The 21,290-nt window shown below is 33.4% G+C and overlaps 1 protein-coding gene across 1 annotated transcript in view; it reads left to right on the top strand.

Annotated features, from left to right (window-relative positions):
• Positions 1 to 21,290, top strand: part of LOC111042278 — a 64,815-nt gene that overhangs the window by 38,282 nt on the left and 5,243 nt on the right. Inside the window, exon 4 of the mRNA XM_022326826.1 lies at positions 20,141 to 20,674. Within this exon, the coding sequence (XP_022182518.1) occupies positions 20,141 to 20,674 (534 nt within the window). The remainder of the gene's footprint in view (positions 1 to 20,140; positions 20,675 to 21,290) is intronic.

Raw genomic sequence — 21,290 nt, 5'->3', positions numbered from 1 at the left:
TTCTCTCGCTCGCCGGTTGAGCCGCCGCCTGCTGCACTATAACAATAATAATAATAATAATAATAATACAATACAGCCGACGACTGGCTTCTCGTGTACACATTATATATAAGCGTTCTGCCGTTGCCGCCGCCATCGCCACTGCTCCTGTCCCGGTCGTGTATCGAACACGCGAAATCCCGCTGTGCACATCATTATATACATGTAATATGTATATACTTGTGACTACTGCACATAATATTATATACTTTGCGTGCGTATATACAATATGTATGTATATAGTCGCAGTTAGGTATATAAACACGCTCGCACACGATATTACTACGGCTCGGTGACCGCGCGCCTCCTGGGCATGTTATTGATTTCGGACGACCCTTTTTTCCGTACCTATATTATATTATATACGTACATTACATTATAGCGACGCGATGGCCTATAGTAGTTTTCGTACGTAAGCAATAATAATATTGTGTACTATAGTACTCCGGGCGATTTCTCGCAAATGTGACGGATTGCGCAACACGCACGCCACTGCTGCTGCCACTGCTGCTTTTGCCACTGACGCGCCGTACGCACGCACACGTATTTACGCATCAATGCATGCGTGTGTGTGCGTGTGTGTGCGCGCGTATAATGATATCGCGTGTGTCCCCCTCGCCGCCCCTCGCCGTTCCGTCGCACGCTGCGTGTCCCGATGACGAAAACGACTGCGATGCGCTACGACTACTACGACATAGGCGTGTAACATCACGGCCACCGTCGATCGGGTCCCGTCGTCGTCGTCGTCGTCGGCGAGCTCATATTATCACAATAATAATATATTGTTATTATTTAATACCCATTTTAACAGTGCTGCCCGTGTTTTCTTCTCTATTATTATGGTTTTTCTAATACTATTGTCGGTTAACTGTTGCCGGTGCAGTTGTGTTGTCGTTGTCATCCGTCGCCCCTTATTCGCGGCGGCACAGGAGACGTAGTCGACGCGGAACGCTTCCGAAAAAAAACCGTTTCGGATCGTTCATCGAATACAACTTCTGTAGTTCTGACACTCACCGGGTCATTTTCATCACGCGCGACGTCACGCACACACTTGTCAATTCGGGGGCGTATACGTTGATAAAGGTTATGTTTTTTTTTTTTTTGAGAAAGGACATCGAAAAAAAAGTTCGTTGAATTCGGCGCCAGCTGTGTTTCGTAAATAGCAATATATTAGATGTGTGATACATTTAGAATACATTTTTTGATACGATGTTCGACACTTATTAGAAATAAAAATTCCGAGTTTTTAAGGGCGAGGAGTGCTGGAATCCCCCCCCCCCTGTAAATACGCTCGTACGTCGTGGCATGTACCGCGCAGTGTGTCATGTAAGGTATTACCACCGTGGATAAAATATTATCAAAGTTGCAACACGCCAGCAATAATAATAGTAATATAAATTATGACGGTAACACGCGCAAAGTATTGTTACACGAACGCGCACCAGCCTGGTTACACTCAGTGATAGGCGGTATACCACGATGTGCACACTATACCTATGTATTATGATGTTCTGTATAATATATAATATTATGATATTATGTTGTGTAGACGTCTGCTGCTGTTAACACGCTGCGTAGGTACGTTGTACGGTATCACTCCGAGCACAGCGTACGACTACACATACGTGCGTACACATTACATACATGCACACAACGCGTTATATTATCCCCTACAACGAAGTGTTATTGTTTTATCCTTCTCTCTCTCTCTCACTCAATCCGTACGATTGTACGATATAACACGATATATAATATCTTTCATACTATATTACTAGTACTACTACTACTACTACTACTACTACTACTACTACTACTACTACTACTACCACTACTACTGCTACTACTACTATTACTACTACTACTACTGCCTAATAATAATAATTCGACTACTACTATGATAATATATTGTACTATTATAGTCGTGTAGTACTCGTGTGGTGTTTCCACTAGCGCGACGGACGCCGGGCGCGTGCGCGCTACCACGAATAATTGATTTTTACCACCTGTGGAACGCACAACACGCGCGCGCACACGTACACCGAACGGCGCTGCTGATTCGGACTGTTCTATATTATAACAATAATACACATACACATACTGCTTCGACAACGACGTTACATATATGTTATTATTATTATTACAACATGCCCGCGTACGACAAATAATGCTCGTGTTTTAAAAGAAAAAAAAGAAAAAAATTTGGTTTTTCGAAGAGGGGAGACAGTTTTGTTTTGTTGTTTTTTTTTCGTGTGTGTGCCGTTTCGATTTCAAGTCGTCACCACGTTAAACGAAGAGAGTTCTCGGGCGTATAGTCTCACAATGTTATTCGTTTACACAATATAATATAATATTATGGTACCTATATAGAATATAGATATGCATAGTATACGAGGCATACCAAAATGATCCATCCTATATCAAGTATAATGTATAAATCTTGAACTCCTACTCCGTAGCTATAATGTTGAACGAACTAAACTTACCATCCGAATAAGAGATTCTCAAGGTTTCTCGACTGCCAGTAGGTTGCATTGAGAAACACCTGATCCGAGAGAAGCGTTTCGATCAGTTGCTGTTGAAATGCCAACTGATCTACATTAGAACTTTTTGCGCTTGGGCCTTGGCTACCATGTTCTCTGGACCTCCCGGTCTGCAATTTTTTTCTTCGGGGGTTCACAAGACAATGTTTATGGACCTCCCTCCCCACCATCATTCCGAGAGATTTTAATGAACTGAAAAGTCGTATTTTAAACGCCATCAACTCGGTTAACGTGCTTCAACAGGTTTATGAGAACTTTGAATATTGCTCAAATGCGTTTGCCGTGCTACTGTGTAAGTCACGACCTTTACTTTGTCGCTCATTGAACATTTGTAAACACTGTAGCAAAACTTAATGTAATTGCTAACTTATAAAGCTCATCCTAACTTGTAATTACATATACACATTTTACAATAAGTGGCTCGTGTCTGGTACCCACGGAGTCGAGTGTAACGTCTGTGAGTTTCCTTCTCGATCGTATAACGTGCACACCCCTATTTCCATCGCGTATATTACCTATGTATAGGATCTTATTTGTTTATGATACCGGACCGAAGCTTACAGGTGTACTTATAGTTACCGCATCATTGACTTACACTTTTTTTCGTATATAATATCGATCGTTGCAAAGTAATAAGTCATTAATTACAAGTTACAACTATGACACACGCAAAAGTTTGATTTTATTATTTAAAATGTCGCAGAAACCATATTGCCCTCATAACACGTGCCTAAATTATATAGTGTCATTTACCTTGTACGTACGTAATGACACCATATTATTCTGCCTGATAAACATGAAGGTCTATTCTCTCAAAGCTATGCGTCAAACTTGCACATTTAAGAAAATTATTTCATTCCGTTGGTGGTATAGGTACCGTGTACATATAATATATTAATAGACACTATGAATTAAAATGTCTCTCGTCACAAAATGCATCGGTCTCGGAAAAGGGCTCCTGGTTGAAATTACTTTATAGGTAGCTATTACTTATTACAAATATGTTCACTTGTGTATTTAATACAATTTATATAATCATCATATTATACTCATATAATAATTAAGAAGTACCTATGTAAAGTGTATTATTTTAATTAAACAACAAATTCGATTAATTATGAAGTATAGATAAATGATAATTCTACTAGAATTATTCAAAATATTGAATTTTTTTTTAGTTGTGAGTTTATAGTGGTAAATTGAAAATTTATGTTGTTTAAGACTGCCGCAGACAAGTTAAGTTACTTCTCAAAATATTGTCATTATCTATTTTGGTACATCACAATTCCAAAAAACAAAAATTATTGTTATGTATATGTATCGACGATGTGTTTTAAAAATCATAATTTAAATGTCAAATTAAATAAAATTATTCTCATTATGCTTGGTGTGCAAGCCGTTATATAGGTGTATAGGTACACATGTCATATTATGTTATGTGCGTTGGTCAATGAATAATTATACATTTATATTATACACATTTACCTGTCACCGAATACCAAGTTCACGCAGCGGTTAACGACTTGTATTTCTGTATTCGTAATTCTCGGTTGAATATCCGAAAAATATAAACTTGCGTATACCCATTATATGTACATATACACAAGTATATTATATTTCACCAATAGTAATATTAACCATAATATTCTTCTCGTCGAACTAATTTCAACGTTTATGATATTAACTGGTATATAATATATATACACATCAAAATCATCATTATTTTAAAAACGATTAACTATTTAACTACCTACAATGTTTTAAAATAAATTATCATTCAACACAAGTAAATAAATAGTTATTATCGATTTAACATACGCATAAACTGATCACATTAAGGATAGTTTATGTTTAGAAACATTAAGTAATTATATGTTTATTTAAATTATTATAATTAGAGTAGCAGTTAAAATAATTTGTCTTCGAAAAAAATAATTGTTTTCATTTGTACCTAATTTATTAGCAATAATATTTTTTTTTAATCGTTTTTTTTTTTTGACATTGGTATCGAATAACTGGGATATCATACCATATAGTCTCATCTTAAAGTATGAACTAATTTTATAAATTATTGGACTTAAAAGTATATGTTTCAATGTTTATTATATTATTAAACGTTCTTAGTATTTAATTAATCTCTCAGCTTGTCCATAGAAAACCGTGCAATAACAATATGATCAGCGAATACCTAACCTTTTTGAAACTATAGTAGCACTTATAAGTATTCTTAAAGAATTTTTCTATGAATTTTAAAGTTTTTAAGAATACTTATTAGTACTACCATAGTTTAAAATAGGTACTTACTTAGATTATTTATACAATTCACAGAAGTAACCAATAGCGATACAATCTCTGCTTAAATAAGAATCACACTATTTTACTGTTAAATATTAAGCGAACTTATGCCATTAATTTTTCTTTAAACATTTGTGTACATCTTATTCAAAATTTTAAGTTTCTGAGTTATTAAACTTTATGCATTAAAGATAATCGTCCTTAATACTAGTTTTACATAAAATATAATATTTAGTCTTGTGCTTATTATATTCTGTCAATTTCATAAATTATAATAAATGATAATAAATAAATATTAATTACTATAATTTTAAATCATCACGGACTCCAATTCCCTTATCATCTAAACCCATTATATCATGGTCAACGCGAACTATTATCTCTAGTAGTTTAGTACCTACATAAAGTTTAATTACTTAGAAATTACTCGTTTAAAATTGATGTATATGCATCACAATGTAAAAAAATTATCTATTAAACAATTAGGAGGTAGTAAACTTTTAAAAACATGTGATTTTCATTTGGAAAAATTAATTTACGCAAGACTGCTCAGTACTCAAGACGATAAAAAAATCAAGTATTTGAAAATTGTATTGAATATTTTATCTATTCCAAAAACAGAATTTGAGAAAACTCACAGTATTGAAGGTGAGCATGCCTGAAAAATCACGCCTGTATTACAAGATGGCTAATCAAGTTAAAATTCAAATTGACGTTAACAATATTAAACGTTGTCTTACTTTGTTGAACTTTATTAGTATTGACTTATCAGATATAAGTAAATAAGTTCAAAGGGTTTTCGTACACTATGTAATATCATTTACACCATATAATTTTAATAGGAAAAATATATTATTAATTACTGAGGTTATTAAATCTAAAGAATCCATTAAAATAATAATTTTCATATTTAGATTAGAAAATAATTTCGTTATGATTTTTTCGACTGATCGAATAGGACACGACGCCATTTAAATATCACAATATTTAAAAATTATTCAATGGTAAAATTACAATTTTCGTGTCGTAACGTCGTTACAATAATGCTAAGGTCGACTGAAATAATAATTAATTTTAAGTGGGGTACCATGCCGCAGTGACGAACTATACAATTCCGTCTACGAAATTTCTCGATATTATAGTTGATTTAATTATAAAATGAAACGATAGTGACGGTTAATTGTTAGTAATAAATATATTGAATTTTTTTTTCAAGAAGATAATGGGCCTCACTGATTAAGTTATTGTAGGGCCCATATAAATTATAATATATGATTTATTAATATTTTTGTAAATATCGTTTAAAGTAACATTGATGTTGCAATATTTCGCAGTTAAAATTTAGAAAATTTAAAAACGTTTTAACGGCGGCTGATTATGTGTGTAGGACATACTACATAAGTAGGTACTGTATAATGCATAATGTAATAATATTTGTCGCAGAAAAAACCGATTTTGTGTGGCGTTGAGTTTCTATATATTCTTTGTATAATATTTTATGATAATATACTCATAGTCATAATATTAGACCTATATATTATATTATATAAACGTATTATTCTGATACTACCGCGCCGCCGAGTTAGTGCTTTTTTGAGGTGTAAAATATTATTATTTTCTCGTGAGAGCCATTTTTGCGGAGAATGTTCGTCAAAAACTCTTCACTCCTTCAACCCCGGCCACACATACAACCACCCCTCCGTGCCACCACCACAGTCGGCTACCGTCCGTCGTCGTATATCTCAAGTCTCCTGCTCCCTACATGCACACCAGCTTTATAATATATTTGTTTATATATATATAACGTATAACCTTCGTATAATGCTATTATTATTATAACGTCCGTGGGCACACCGGCTCGGAAATTGAATTTAGGCGACGTCAACCCCGACGGGGAGGACGGTTTTTCGATTACACGCGCCCGTCGTCTGTCGGTCGCCGCCGAGCGTCCGTATCGATTCGGCGTCAGTGGCGTAGGCGTTTCTGCTGAGCGAATTATAGGGTTAAGAAACTTCTCGCGCGTCTGGTTCGTTAGCCGCTGCCGCCGCCGGTTCGTTTACCGCGGTAACGCGTGTGTGACGTCCTAACGTGGTTTGTGTTTACTGTAAACGCACTACGCAGTGTAAGCAGTATGATGCAGTGCGAGGTCGATCGAGACTTATTTTTGCGATTAAATTATTTATTATCTGTTTGTCCGAGTTAATCAATATAGGTAGGTTAAATGAATACTATATACGCTCTGAGTATATGTATATCATAGAAGTCGAAGTGTCGTACTTTAAAAGTTAAGAACTAATAAGAAAATATGTATAAGACTTGTTATACTCAACCGATTTTTTTTCAGGTTTTCCGTTGGTGTGCACCCAGGGGTTAAAGTCGGAGGGACGCAGTCCACCTGCTTCTGACGGAGGTTTAAAAGCGTCCCCATTAACGTCCTCTTTAAAAATATATTATTATTTGTGATTTAAATTTTACATGAAATAAATTACAAATTTGAACATTAATTTGGTGTTAAATAAGTGGGACGAGTATGCCTATACAATCGCTGTTTATACATTATATATAGATACATTAGACATTATACATTAACTTAAATATGGAACGCTCAAAAACTATATGGAGACATGAATCCCCTGGAATTTTTTTTACACTTTAAGCACTGGGTATACACCTATCAGTTGTACTTCGTGTTATCTCGATTTGTGTGTACATTATGTGTGCTAATAGGTATGCGTTATTCTATACAATATCATTACACCGTCTTATCTGGTATATTATAATAACGTATAGTCAGGTGATTGTACGATGTAAAAATAGAAACTCTATACGGTTGTGTACACCAAACGATTGGTACATATCAAGTTCAAATTTTGAATCTAATCGTATTTTTTTTCTGAATAAGTAGGTAACTGTTTTTTTGCCATAGTATATCAATCGCGTGACATACGATTTACGAAGCACCTATGTGCAGACGTTCCCTATCTCTTTATTGAGTAGGTATATTCGTCATTCGACTCCTCATAGTATCGGATCTCTTAGATTATTTCGCACGATTTGTATAGTACCGCTACTGAGAGGCCTTATTTAATCCAAATGATTGTGATCCGCTGTTTCGTCCTCAGATGTGCTCATAAAATCATATTGTGACGTCTGTTTTGGAAATCGACAAAACTCGTATGTGATGACTATATTCTCAAAGATTATTTCTGGGTGTATTGTGTATATGTGGATTACGCCGTTTACGGGCCTCTGTATATAGCTAGGTCTGTATGTGTATATAAAGCTCTCTTCCGTTTTTTGATGGGAGAGGGGGGGTCCTGCTGTCAGAGAGGAGGAACCCCCGTGGATAAAAATTGATGTTTTCCGAGGCTCGTGTGTGGTGGTGGTGTGGTATGGTGGTCGTTATATTGTGTGGTGGTATAGTGGCGGTGGCGGTGGCGGTCGTCGTCCTACGCGGAAAATCCATAAAAACCGAGAAAAAAAGGAAACGGGCAACTCCCTCGGGCAAAACAGGAATACGTGGTGCTGGTGGGCGGGCGAGTGGATAGAGTTGTGTAATAATATAAGCGCGGGAAAAAGGCGGCGGTGGCGCGTTACATTATCATATTATTATATACGCCGTGTACGGCGTGCCGCGTACAGAGCGCCATCTGAACAATCCAATATATTATTATTACTATTATTATTATTATTATTATTATTATATGCGGTGAGAGCCACGTGTTGAGTCACGTGTAGCCGGCCGCCGCCGGTGCACCACGCGAGAAGAATTCATGTGCGATATGCGTGTGTGTAGTGTCGTCTCCGCGCGATGACGTGCGTGACGGTCACACGGTTTCCGCGAGATGAAAATGGAAAAACAGAGTTTCTGTTGTGATAAGTGACAACAATAATATTACAATGTATCTACGTAGTGTGCATACACGGGTGCGCAATAATAACATAATCAATTTGATTAAATAATTTATCTTGACGATCGCCCCACCGCGTTCCATTATTATTATTATTATCATAATATTATTAGAATATTTATAGGGTTAAAATTAAAACATCGCTGTGAGTGCAGTGAGTGAATTTCTGATTATTATCATTATTCATCATACCTTTTCTATATGATATTTTTTGTTCTCGTATCATTTCATTCTGATCATTGCAATTTTTTTCGCATCGTTTGCAAGTACGCTGTAGTTACATCAATATATTTTGAAACATCATTGTAATAATATAAGCTCTAAAATTAATTTTAGGTCAGTTATTTATAATATGTGAATTTAACAAAAATGCAATACACGCAGATTTTTTTTATTATAAAAATATAATATAATCATAAGCATTTTGCAGATGTTCAATGTTCAATCGGCTTATCTTTTAAAACTGATTTTTCATTTTTAAAAAGGTTTTATAAATAATCTTTTCACATTCACATCGACAGCCCTAGATATTATTGTATGTGCGTATATATTATATTCTTTAAAACATACTCCGTGCTTTTTATATATAGTCGATATTGAATATTATAATATAAATTATCGAATCGATAAACGTTAATCGGTTTACACTCGCGAATCGTTCAATATTGCTGTAGGTACACCTACATCATACACAATAGTACCTACCTATACCGGTATATCACTCAAGTACGCACAATATTATATCATATATATGTTCATTTTTTTTTTATACTTATTTTGTATGCTGGGAGGTGCGGGTATATAGTTGACGTATACTCCGTATAATATAGTAATAATTATTATTATTATTATCGGTCTCGCTCATACACGTTTGTTATCATTGCGGGCGATGACGTGGCGTCAGGCGGTCTGGAACAAAAAGGGTTTTGCAACCAGTCCCCCGAAGTCCGATGTGGTCCGCATGTTCTGATGGGAACATCAACTCTGTTGCTATCTTGTTAGTGTATTTCATAAATAGGTGGCAGTGGTGGACTTAAGATTTTCTCATCGGGAGGAAGATATAAATTTGTCTGTACATATATGAACATAAATACATACTATACCTACACTTTTCCTAACAAAATATTAATTGTTTTTGCCCAGGACTGGAGATTTGACCCCTTTCCCCCATCCCATAGATATCTCACTTTTAGATATATATATGGTTCTGCAGCGTAGATGCTGTAGCCCCCACTCTAAGACTACTCACTACAAATATTTTACAGTTTTATCATTATAATATTTCATTACGTATGCATCGCCACTCTTCCCCACTCACTATTTGATAACGAATATTTACGGACTTAATTTTATTTGTTTGAACCGTTGGTTTAAAATTCTATGAACTACAGTGTTTGAATAAAATATATTGTAATTATCTCGCGTTTGTTTAATATAATGTCACATATGTGATTCTGCAGAATAATTAATTCTGCGATGATAACGCTGAAACTCTCTAGATCGAATTCCTGCTCTTCCGCCCGACATCATAGTAGACAGTAATACGCATGTTCTATGTTGTTGTAGTTGTGCAATCAAATCGCGTCCGAGTTGAAAAGGGCATTGCTTTTTTTTTCGTTCTCTCCCTCTTTATCAGACGGTTACTCGGCATCTCGGTATAATAATTATTACTATACTGCAGTGTTTATCGCTAGTCTCGTTTTATTATTTTATTTATTTTAATGTGGTCTTTACCATTCAAACGGACGGTGTTTTGTTCACAGCGTGTGTATTGTCAAATGTATACACGTATATACTTATTGTATATATATAATTTAGGTCGTAAATCGGTTCGATCTATTCATCTACCAAGAGCATAAAGCAGAAGCTCGTTTGATTGTTTGATCGACAAACGACCAATTTTATTTATGAAACTGAGGTGTAAGTATACATAAATATTTAGTGTATGCCAGTTTTTGTTCAGATGTTTTTTACTGTGAAAATGGACTAATATATGATATTATTATGTCATTTTAAATCGGGATGGTCATTCGTCGTGATGAGACTAAACAGAAACTACAAATCGTTTATCCTCTTTGCAATTTGTACCCGCGTGATTTATTATAGACCCCAGGATCCTTATAGACTCTTAGAGACGGCATGCTGTGTAACATCCTAGTGTATAAGGATTGATGTTATGTGACAATGTATGTATATGTATATAATATGAGTACGGTGTGTGTAAAATTATATAATATTATGTAAAATTGACCCCGATCTCGTGTGGAGCGTGACGCTATTTGACACCAAGAAAGAAACTTCGGCAATAAAAGGTTTGGGCATCAATAGAGGGAGAACTCGTCAAATAGTCCGGTAACAAAATTATTGTCAGCTTCACGTCACTAAGTATAACGTTGTATGTATATGTTGCAGTATGTGCTCTCTAAAATATTTTTATTGATTCTTTACAATCTGAACATATTGTGTTATTATAATTTATTATGTATATTTATTATTTTGTTATCCTTCAAATATATTGTTCGGAAATCCGATAGGCCACGTGCTAAATATTTCATGAGATTAGGTTCTGAAGAAAATATTAACAATAGTAAGGAAAGAGTTGAGTGTTAAGATTGTGAAACGTATAACCATATCGCGACATTCCCACATAAAAACGTACATTTTATGACCTCAAAAGAGGGACGTTCTCGTTCGAAATATCTAAAAAAAAAACTATAGTTTTCTCTTTTTTCTTCGGATCATTATACATAATATTATGCATACTATACAATATAACAAGTTGTATAAACATATTGTACGCACTATCACGCAGTATGACGTATACATGGGACCTGTACTGACCCACCAGAACCAAAAGAGGAGCTATGATATTTAATTTTCAATAATTACAACATCTTCGATAACGTAGTGTAAACATACCATTTAAATTGATTTCTAATTTGCTCTGCCCCGCCCATTGTATACTTACATAAAAAACGGTACTGGCCACATTGTTTTTGGGAAAATATGCTGTAAAAGGCCGTCGTTACAGTAAAATATTATACACCTAACCACTTATACTTGGACTCTTTGAACCGCAAACCTCCTCGAAATATTACTATTTTAGACACGAATCACGATGAAACGCTTACCATGGGTATTACGTTTTTGTACAGCTAGTATAATCGACAGTTTAATATTTTGTACATTTATTTTAAACAATGATATTAAATGATTGACCGACACCAATAATGATCGTCGCACCCTGGCATGGGGCACCCGTGTGAATCGATGAGCCATAGGTACAGTTGCTCACATATTATATAAGTGCGTTTCCGGGCGCCATAACTGTCGCCGTCCCTATATCTATAATATATTGCATATCGGTCGTAGGACATGTACTATACCCAACTTACTGCACTGATGCACTTCCGACCTACGCGCGTTTCCGTTTTCCCGCCTTGGTGTGCAGTAGGCAACTGCACAAGCGCTGGACCCCCGAGTAACTCGCATACGTAGTTTTATATGGCCGAGGTATTATGTCATTATTTATTATATGCACCGTATGTAAAAATCCATGGATTCGGAGGGTAAATAAAAAAAGTAAAAAGCCGTAGTCAATAGTATACACTTTGTTGTTGTTTACAAAGCGTGCGGTCGGAGTCGTCGTATATTATATATTATTATTTACAATACCTATATGTTTACAGAAGAGGGACAGTGGTTAGATTTATTAACGGTAAAGTGATCGGTGGACGCCCTCCACACCCTATGATGAAGGCTAGCCCCTTTAGTATTTATAAATATGTATAATTATAACGAAATAATTTAATAACTTAACGTTGTTAAGTATATACACGAAAGCTTTGAGCATTTTTAAAAGGATATAATTTGAGACGGCTATAATATGCATTATTAACATAATACGCCTACTTAAACCCCTGGATTGGATTTAATATTTATAGTTGTCTATTATGTCATTTTGCAGTTATAATAACATACGTGTTGTATAAATAATTAATCTTCTTACTCGTCAAAGTATGGTTATTATATATTGCCACCTGACGAGTGATCAACGAATTTTTCTCGTATGACATGCGATGTGTTTTTGGCGTATTGACGCCGCCTATCTATTTTTTGCGTGTGCATTTTTTTTTTTGCTCAAATAAACTGCAGCTCGCTTTTCGACTTAAAGAGATGTACTATAATAGTTAATAGTCGATTTTTTATTCACGACGAAAAACATGCAATTCCAAATTTGCACACACGTCGCATATTATACACCATTGTCTGGATACTCGACGATGGTGTATATCGACATAATTTTCCGTAAAATAATAATAATAATAACAACAACAATAATCGTTACTGCGACGTGTGGTGTTTGACGAATATGGAAGCTATTTTATTATTTTTATTTTAGAGTGCGCACACGCCGCGGTGTTAGATTCGCGGCGGCGGAAGAGACGAAACGGGCAAGGAAAAAAATAACAATATATAATATTATATATGTATGTATGTATGTATAAAAAAAAAGAATGGTTATATAGAGGTCTCTTATTCTCGTCGTCGTTAATAATTCTCGGCCTGTCGGCGCATATTATTACTATATTATATATGCTCGTATACATTGCATGTGTGTTGTGTATAATATATAATAATATATGTAATATGTATGTATATATACTATATAGTTATAGTCAGTACACACTGCGCATGAGTGTTATATTGGTATATACAGTATATTATCCAGCGTATACAATGTACATATAGCAGTTATGAAAAGTACCTACGTGATGCTTTTTTAATTTTAAATTGGAAGACTTCGACGACAATGATGTAACACTATGGGGCGGCTGCGGAAACGTCTTTCTATGTCGGTGAGCGCTGCTTATGTGGGGGGGGGGGAGGGGGAGGGGTTTGTCGAACCGATGCGGCTGCTGCTATATAGGAGTTTGCGTTGCACATATTGTTGTAGTATTATATGTATACCTTCACCGATCGTTACAATGTACTCAGGCAGAAATCATTATCTTTAAGCCGGGTTCACACATTTGCAGTTTTTTGAAAGCCAGACTTTATTAAAAAATATTAAAAAGCATCTCAAATCTTAATATCATAGTAATTTGTATCCAACGTGTATGTCGATCTGCTTATAATGTATTATAACATTCAAGAACTTGTATGCGTATTGTTCGTATTCATATTCGTACAATTGTATTCTTGCATACACAAAATAAAGCATGCCAGAAAAAGTAAGCAAAATATTGTACAAACGTAAACTTGGCTGTATTCTTGTATTATATAGACTTTCATATTTCGTTATGGTCTAAGTCATTGGAGCGCTATTTGCAAGTCTATACACAAAGAAATCAGATTTTTTTTTGTTTCTTCGTCGTACTAGTACATGGTATAATATTGCCAGTGTCGTTTATCGTTACTCGACGTGTGTGTATTTATATTCAGTTGTAACTGACCGGTTAAATAAATATACATTTTTCCCGAACGCCTATCGGTTGTATATGGTAGGTACATATATTAATTATTATGTTGTTATACGAATGTATAATATGATATCGGTGTATACCGGAAACACGTTAACGCGAGGCCAAAGCGCACCCGTGTTATGTTTAAATTTATAATAATATATTGGCAGTATTATTTGTTTTGCAGCCGTCTGCGATTTTTCTTTCACGGATTGTGACGGTTCGCTGTCGTCGCAAAACGTTTTCGATACACCTAATCGTTTTGGGGCTGTGAGAAAAATATAATTCCACCATCTTTTGTATATTATAATATACAAAGCATAATATTCTGGAATCCAATTTAAACACACTTAATGTGACATTTTTCGAATATTTTCGATTAATCGTTTCCGGGAATATGTATTATTTGCCAATGAGACTATCATATCCGTCTGATCGATTTGGGTAAATGTGAATTTAATTTCGATTTAAATGGTCTGGGTGAGTGAAAAAAATTGGTTAAAACTTCTTTCTTTAATACTGGTACAGGTATTTATTTAGTGTACCTAATACATTATTTGAAAATAATTCATGAAATCGGAATAATGTGGAATGTCACCGATTCATCAACACAAATTTACAATCAGTAATTATGAGTATAAATGTATAATATATACATACATATTATACATTAAGGCAGATGGAAAAATAAATCTATTAGGGTAAATAATAAGTATAGATTCTGTCTGTTAATATGTGTATTATGTATAATGTATTATATTCTTAATAATAGTCTACCAGTTTACCTACCTATGGGTTTTTTTTCAATCCCGAAAATATTACTTTTGAAAATAGTTTAATTAGATGTACAGAAATCTATTGTAACAGTTTTCCTTTACTCATATTGGCGTAGCTTATGGCAATGGTATATAGTATATTATAATAACTGATTCACCATGAATAAATATTTTCTTAATAGCTTATAGTATACTATGATCATAACTAAAAAATATTATTGAAATTTCCGTTTTTAATACTCGAGCCTACCAATACAAATTCGAATAAAATACATTAAAAAAAAAACCAGGATAGTTGCCGGTTTCGAGTGTTTCTTGACATTGAATGGATCACAGTAAATTTTAATGGATGTGTTAAATTTGAATTCAATGTTAAATCATTCCATACAAAAAACGTTTCTGAGCGGAAACAACGTGTCATCCTCTAAGGACTCATATTTTTTAATTTATTTATATCTGTTATACTATTAGCAATACGGAAGTTGAACAAATTTTTGAAAATAGCATCACCCATATGATAATCATTTATTATATAATATTATTTTTATACAAAATTAAATTTAAATAACAATAACTAACAAATAAGAATTTTATCAAAATTAATTTTGTATAAATAATAGGTAACTTATTATTTTTATAAACAAAATTCAAAACGAATATTATTAAAATAAACTTTTTTTAAGACAATAAATTCTGTTTAAAAATTAATTGGTGTTAATTTTTCCGTTACTATACTGTTGACATAATTTAAACTATTTTTTTTTTTTTGGGAGATGGTATACCAACGATGTAAAGTTCTTGTTTTGTTCGATCACTATAAACAATTACAGACAGGTTGCAATAAATGACCCATGAGAATAAATATTACATATTATGTGTTACGATACGCATGATTCGGATATATTTTCCATTTCCCAAATTTACTTTATTCTTGATTTATTATATTATATATATATAGTACTGCTAAGTTATAAGTCAAGAACGTCGAACCGTATAACGGTGTGAATGTGTTAGTGATATAAATAACTTAAATTAGTCAAAATATTTTGATTTTATTGTTTTTCTCTCAGATATGTGAAAATAATGGTGAAAAGTTTCATACAGTCCTACGTTTTATATTTTTTAATTAACAACATAAATAATAACCAAATCATTATTTTTCATAAAAATTTGAACTTACAATGTCTATAGTTTTAAAAAAATAACAAATTGGTGTGATGTGTTTTTGATATTTTAAAATATTTTTTAAGTTATACAACTTATGAGAAATGTATTAAATTATCGAGTTTTTGCCCGAAATTTCAAATTTTTTTATAATATGTAGCTCAAATATTTTGAAAATTATACTAATATCATGTCTAAAAAATGCTAATTTTTAATAAAATATTTATTAATTTCATCCAAATCGAAATAATATAATATATATTATAATATTTCTTATAATTGATTTTGTTAAACATGGTAATGCGAAAATATTCTAGTTTTTCCCGATTATTTTGAAAAATACTTTAAATGATTTACTTTGAGCATTTTGTATAAGATCAACGAGATCTAAGTTTCTACAAAAAACCACCCCAAAAGGTTTATGATTGAAGCCTCTTACTACTCCAAAAAAAGATGACAAACACAAAATTAATTATTAGTAAAAAACACATCATTGTAAAATTAATGCATCCATCTCTCGTTTAAAATCTAAAATAATATCATTCGCATGTCCATAATTTAAAATTCTACCTTTCAATTAAAATCTGTTAACAAAAAAATGTGTTATCTTCTATTCGACTTATCAATTATTAATTTTTTTTTTTAATGTATACATATTACATAATGTACGTTAGAGATTTTGCCTTGTAAATAAATTCCCTGGTGTTGTTTGGTCAAAAAATTGTAATTGTCGAAATTAAAATAAAGCATTCTAATATTGAGCTGCATAGGTACGCCTTACAAGTTACAGCTCTCACTTCGCTAAGAATCTATCTAATGCACTTACCAACAAAAATTAAATACTCAATATACTGTTCGTGATTTAAGGAATCTGATGATGTGGACACCATTAAATTATAATATTTTAAAATTACTTTAGACTGATGTTATAATTGGATAAAATATTAACTTTCGGGAGAGAGACTTTTATTCCGTCTATATTATATTTTCCCCGTGCAAACGCTTTATTGCTGTATATTTATGAAACGTAGTTACTATTTTGCTATTCTCCACAGCCTAGAATCGTCTATATTATTATAAATCCATTTGGGTTTCCGCTGATATGTATATCTCTGGGATTCTGCCACACCGATTTGCGTGATGCACCCAGGCCGTATACAAAAATCAAATGCCCCCTCTTCCACACATACCACCAAGTCTTTCTTAACAGAAATGTTACAGAGATTCGCTCTTGAATGTTCGGAAACGGATAATTTTTTTGATCTATCCCATCATTTCAAATAATAAATTTATTTTTTTCTAAACGTATATCACACTCTTACCGTATAGGGTATATCCGTATATATATTATATTGCAGTGTAATGGATTTTCCCTTTTTCTTTCCCCCTTTTTCCCCTTTTTCTGTCACTTCCTCTCCCACTCTCTCGCTCTTTATCTCACTCGTGCGCACACTTCTGCTCTCTCAGTGTTCTGTGGGTTGACCGGATTGATTTTTACAAGTGGCGGGACTTTTCACACGCACACCAGATCCGTTAGAGTCTCTGCATTTTAACCAAAAACTCATCTCTCCGAAAATATAATGTTAATTTTCAGGTTAGAAAAGTATTATAAAGTTAATATTCTGAGTTGTGTAGTAAATTATATAATCATCAGGATTAACCTATGGGTTATCAATTTGATCAAGTTATTTAATCAATCAATAAACATATTACGCATGATAATATATTAATTTTTAACTCAAATTTCCAATTTTTTTTCATCATGAGTTAATTGCTTAATTTTATATTATGTTTCTTGAAATAAGTGTATTATCATATATTAAACATAACTTATTTTTATACCTGTCAAGTTTATCAAATACATTTAATTTTATACCAGAATATAAACATTATCATCACTTTCAGAGTACCTATCAAGTATAATTTGTTTAATTAATGATTGTATATCTCTTTATCAAACCTACAAATGTATTTTGTTCTTTACACTGTTTATTTTAATAAATTTCAGTGTTCAATTAATTCATTACAACTAATAGGTACTTTAATTGTTCTATGATAACATATACGTTTAATATGTAGCTTATAAACAGATATATTGAACAAAATATGATGAAATATCTTAACCAATTTCAGTCAGTTACCTTTTTTTTTTAATGAATCTATAGTTTTTAAAAATGAATTTCATATATCTTCAAGGTACGACGGGCACCTTGTGCATTATTGTAGAAACAGAACTACGTTAGGCACCCAGGATTTTCGGAATATATAAAATATAGATAACAACTGAGTATTATTATTTTTTATACATTTGAATGCTTACTTATACCAAACCCCATAGTTTTTTCTTTTAAATAAATAAAGTAAATATTATTGTAATTTTATCAACGTACATATTATGATAAGTATATTAATAATAATAAAGTTAGAGGGTAACTAAGAAATTATAAAAAATTAGCTTCAATTAAAATAAAAAATTGTCACGTGTTTTCTTTTTTTAGTTAATTTTGTATTTTAGCCTAGTTTATCAAATGTCGATGTTATAATAATTCTTAAAAATTATTATGATATCTGATAATTTTCGGAATTCTCCATGATAACCAAATAATTAGTTATTAGAATTAGATTATTTCAGAAAGATAAAAATATTACCATTATTGTATTTAATATTGTACCTATATAGTTTATACCATTTTACATTTTCACATAATTCTTAAATGTATACTTATAATTTATATCGATTGATAGAAATGCTATTTTTTAAACATACATAAAGTAATTATCTGCAGTTTTCATTACAAAATCTTAAAATGTGATGAAAAAGTATGAAATTAATTTTGTTTTTAGGTACAAATTAATTTTATAATTAGATGTTTAATTTAGTCACTTTTAAAATAATCTGTTTGGGTGTAACTTTAGAGTTAAATTATTAAATTAGGTTCAAAGTAGATTTAAACGTCATCAACCCAACTGGTAAATAAAGACACTGGTTAATCGCACGTTTAATTGTATAATATTATCCCTCGACAACTACTCAATGAAGTCGGGTGAAAATTTATGAAATGAACAACTGTACTCATAATATTTTAATGGAATACCAAGACGAGAATCTCATTAATGTATAATGTGGAAATAAATTTTTTGAATGAAAAAAAAAGTAAAAGATTAAAAGGGGAAATGTACAGTGTGGCAATAATCTTGAATATTCACTAATAAATAATGGTTCGAAAGTTTTAAAAGTATACAGGTGTGTATTTAAATATATGTATATATATAATATATATGTATATGAAATAAATGATGATTTTTTGGATTTAAATCGCCTGCACAGATAGTCATAAAAAATATTTTAATTTTATACAATTTAATGTATATTATATAGGTATCAACTATAGGATAAAATATGAAAGAGGAAACGAAATGTGATCGACGGGATTAAAGAATATTATAAACCGCGGAACGCCGTCTGTCAAAAAAGATTCACAGTACATTAGGTTAAATGTCTCGTATTAAACGTATTACGTACGTACAATGAAAAAAGTTTTAGGATATATCATATTATGTTGTTATTCAGCAGATTGCCCGATCCTCAACCTTTTGCATGTCACGAGTGTCACCGTATTTTCTCTTTAAGTTGGTTTATACAATCAGAGTGCCATATCATTTTATACTCAATTCTTTTCTTCACGTTTTACCTAATTCACGCCGTATACTATATCATATTTTAATACGAGGTCTAGCCTCGCATATCGTATATTATCTCTGCAGAAATTATTAAAATAAGAAATCATATAAGTACATGCGTAAACTCGGGAGGCCTAAAAAGAACATATTATTATTAACGTACATTTACAATTAATATTATCGTATACCTACTAATATTTATAAGGTCTCGTAGAAAGTGTGCTATGAATAATCGTATACTCATTTTTCTGTTATCTCACTTGTTGCAGAAGTTACGAGACGTGGTTGATCAATTAGATAAATCGGCGTGCGGTCGGCGCCAAAACGAAGTTGACGGTTTCGGTGAAGGAAAGCTGCGACAAGATCACGGTGAGATATCGGAACACCAAGATCACGGTGAGGAATACGTGCCACCGCCTCTCGGTCACCGTGACGGTCAAGCTGCAGGCATCGACGAACCGCGGGGACGGTTGATCGCCGGCTGCGACGTCCCGCTGATCGTCACCGGTCCGGCTCCCATCTATCCGGCCATCCGCGCTTCGCCGAGTCCCACCACATCCACCATCACCACCAGCCGCCTGCAGCTGCAGAAGTGTCCTCAGCATCCTAAATCCGAGGGATCGACAACGTCTTCTGCCCGACCGGAAATCATGTTGCAACAGTACCAACAGCAACCGGATTACACGCCCTACGGCGGCATCGGGTACGGTGCGCAGCCCAACGCCGGTTACTTCAACTATGCCGCCACCGAGTCTTCTTGGTACGGTTCGCCGTCGTCAGGCGCCGCCGATCACGCGCAAATGGTGAGTAGTGGTACACAGTTTTTAAACGTAACCCGTAGGTACAGCTGTACAACTTTAAGATTGTAAGTACCGAGTACCGGTAAGTAATGATGTATAGATATGATATGGACGTTGGACGACGTATGTCTCAAATTTTACGTTCAGCAAATCACGTTTAGCTCAGTTAGCTTAAACATTAGAGCGAATTGACCTCTTATTAAAATTAAAGGTAAGATTATTACGGATAGCTTCTCGTGGGCGTTTTATTATTTTATAATTTTAAAGAGTGTTATGAGTATTTTAAGTTGTACAAACAATTTACAATTTTTAAATACTCATAACTCTCTTTAAAATTAAGATATAATAAAAATCCCATGAGAAGCCCTCCGTAATAATCGTACCTTAATTTTAACAAGAGGTCAATTCACTCTAATTTTTAAGCTAACTGAGCTAAACGTGATTTGCTGAACGTAAAATTTGATATGTTACGCTCTTGTAAGACGGAGACAACACATGCGGGTATATCGTCCTCTTAAGACGGGGTCTAACACGCACATTGTGTTGTCCTCTTCTTCGTCTTGTGTAACATAATGTTCCTACATTTACGTTCACCAGTTTCAAACTTTGTGTTGTTATC

This window comes from Myzus persicae, unplaced genomic scaffold (genome assembly GCF_001856785.1).
Source record: "Myzus persicae strain clone G006 unplaced genomic scaffold, MPER_G0061.0, whole genome shotgun sequence".
Taxonomy (NCBI): domain Eukaryota; kingdom Metazoa; phylum Arthropoda; class Insecta; order Hemiptera; family Aphididae; genus Myzus; species Myzus persicae.
Note: the sequence above shows the minus strand (reverse complement) of the source record. Positions and strands in the feature narration are given on the sequence as shown.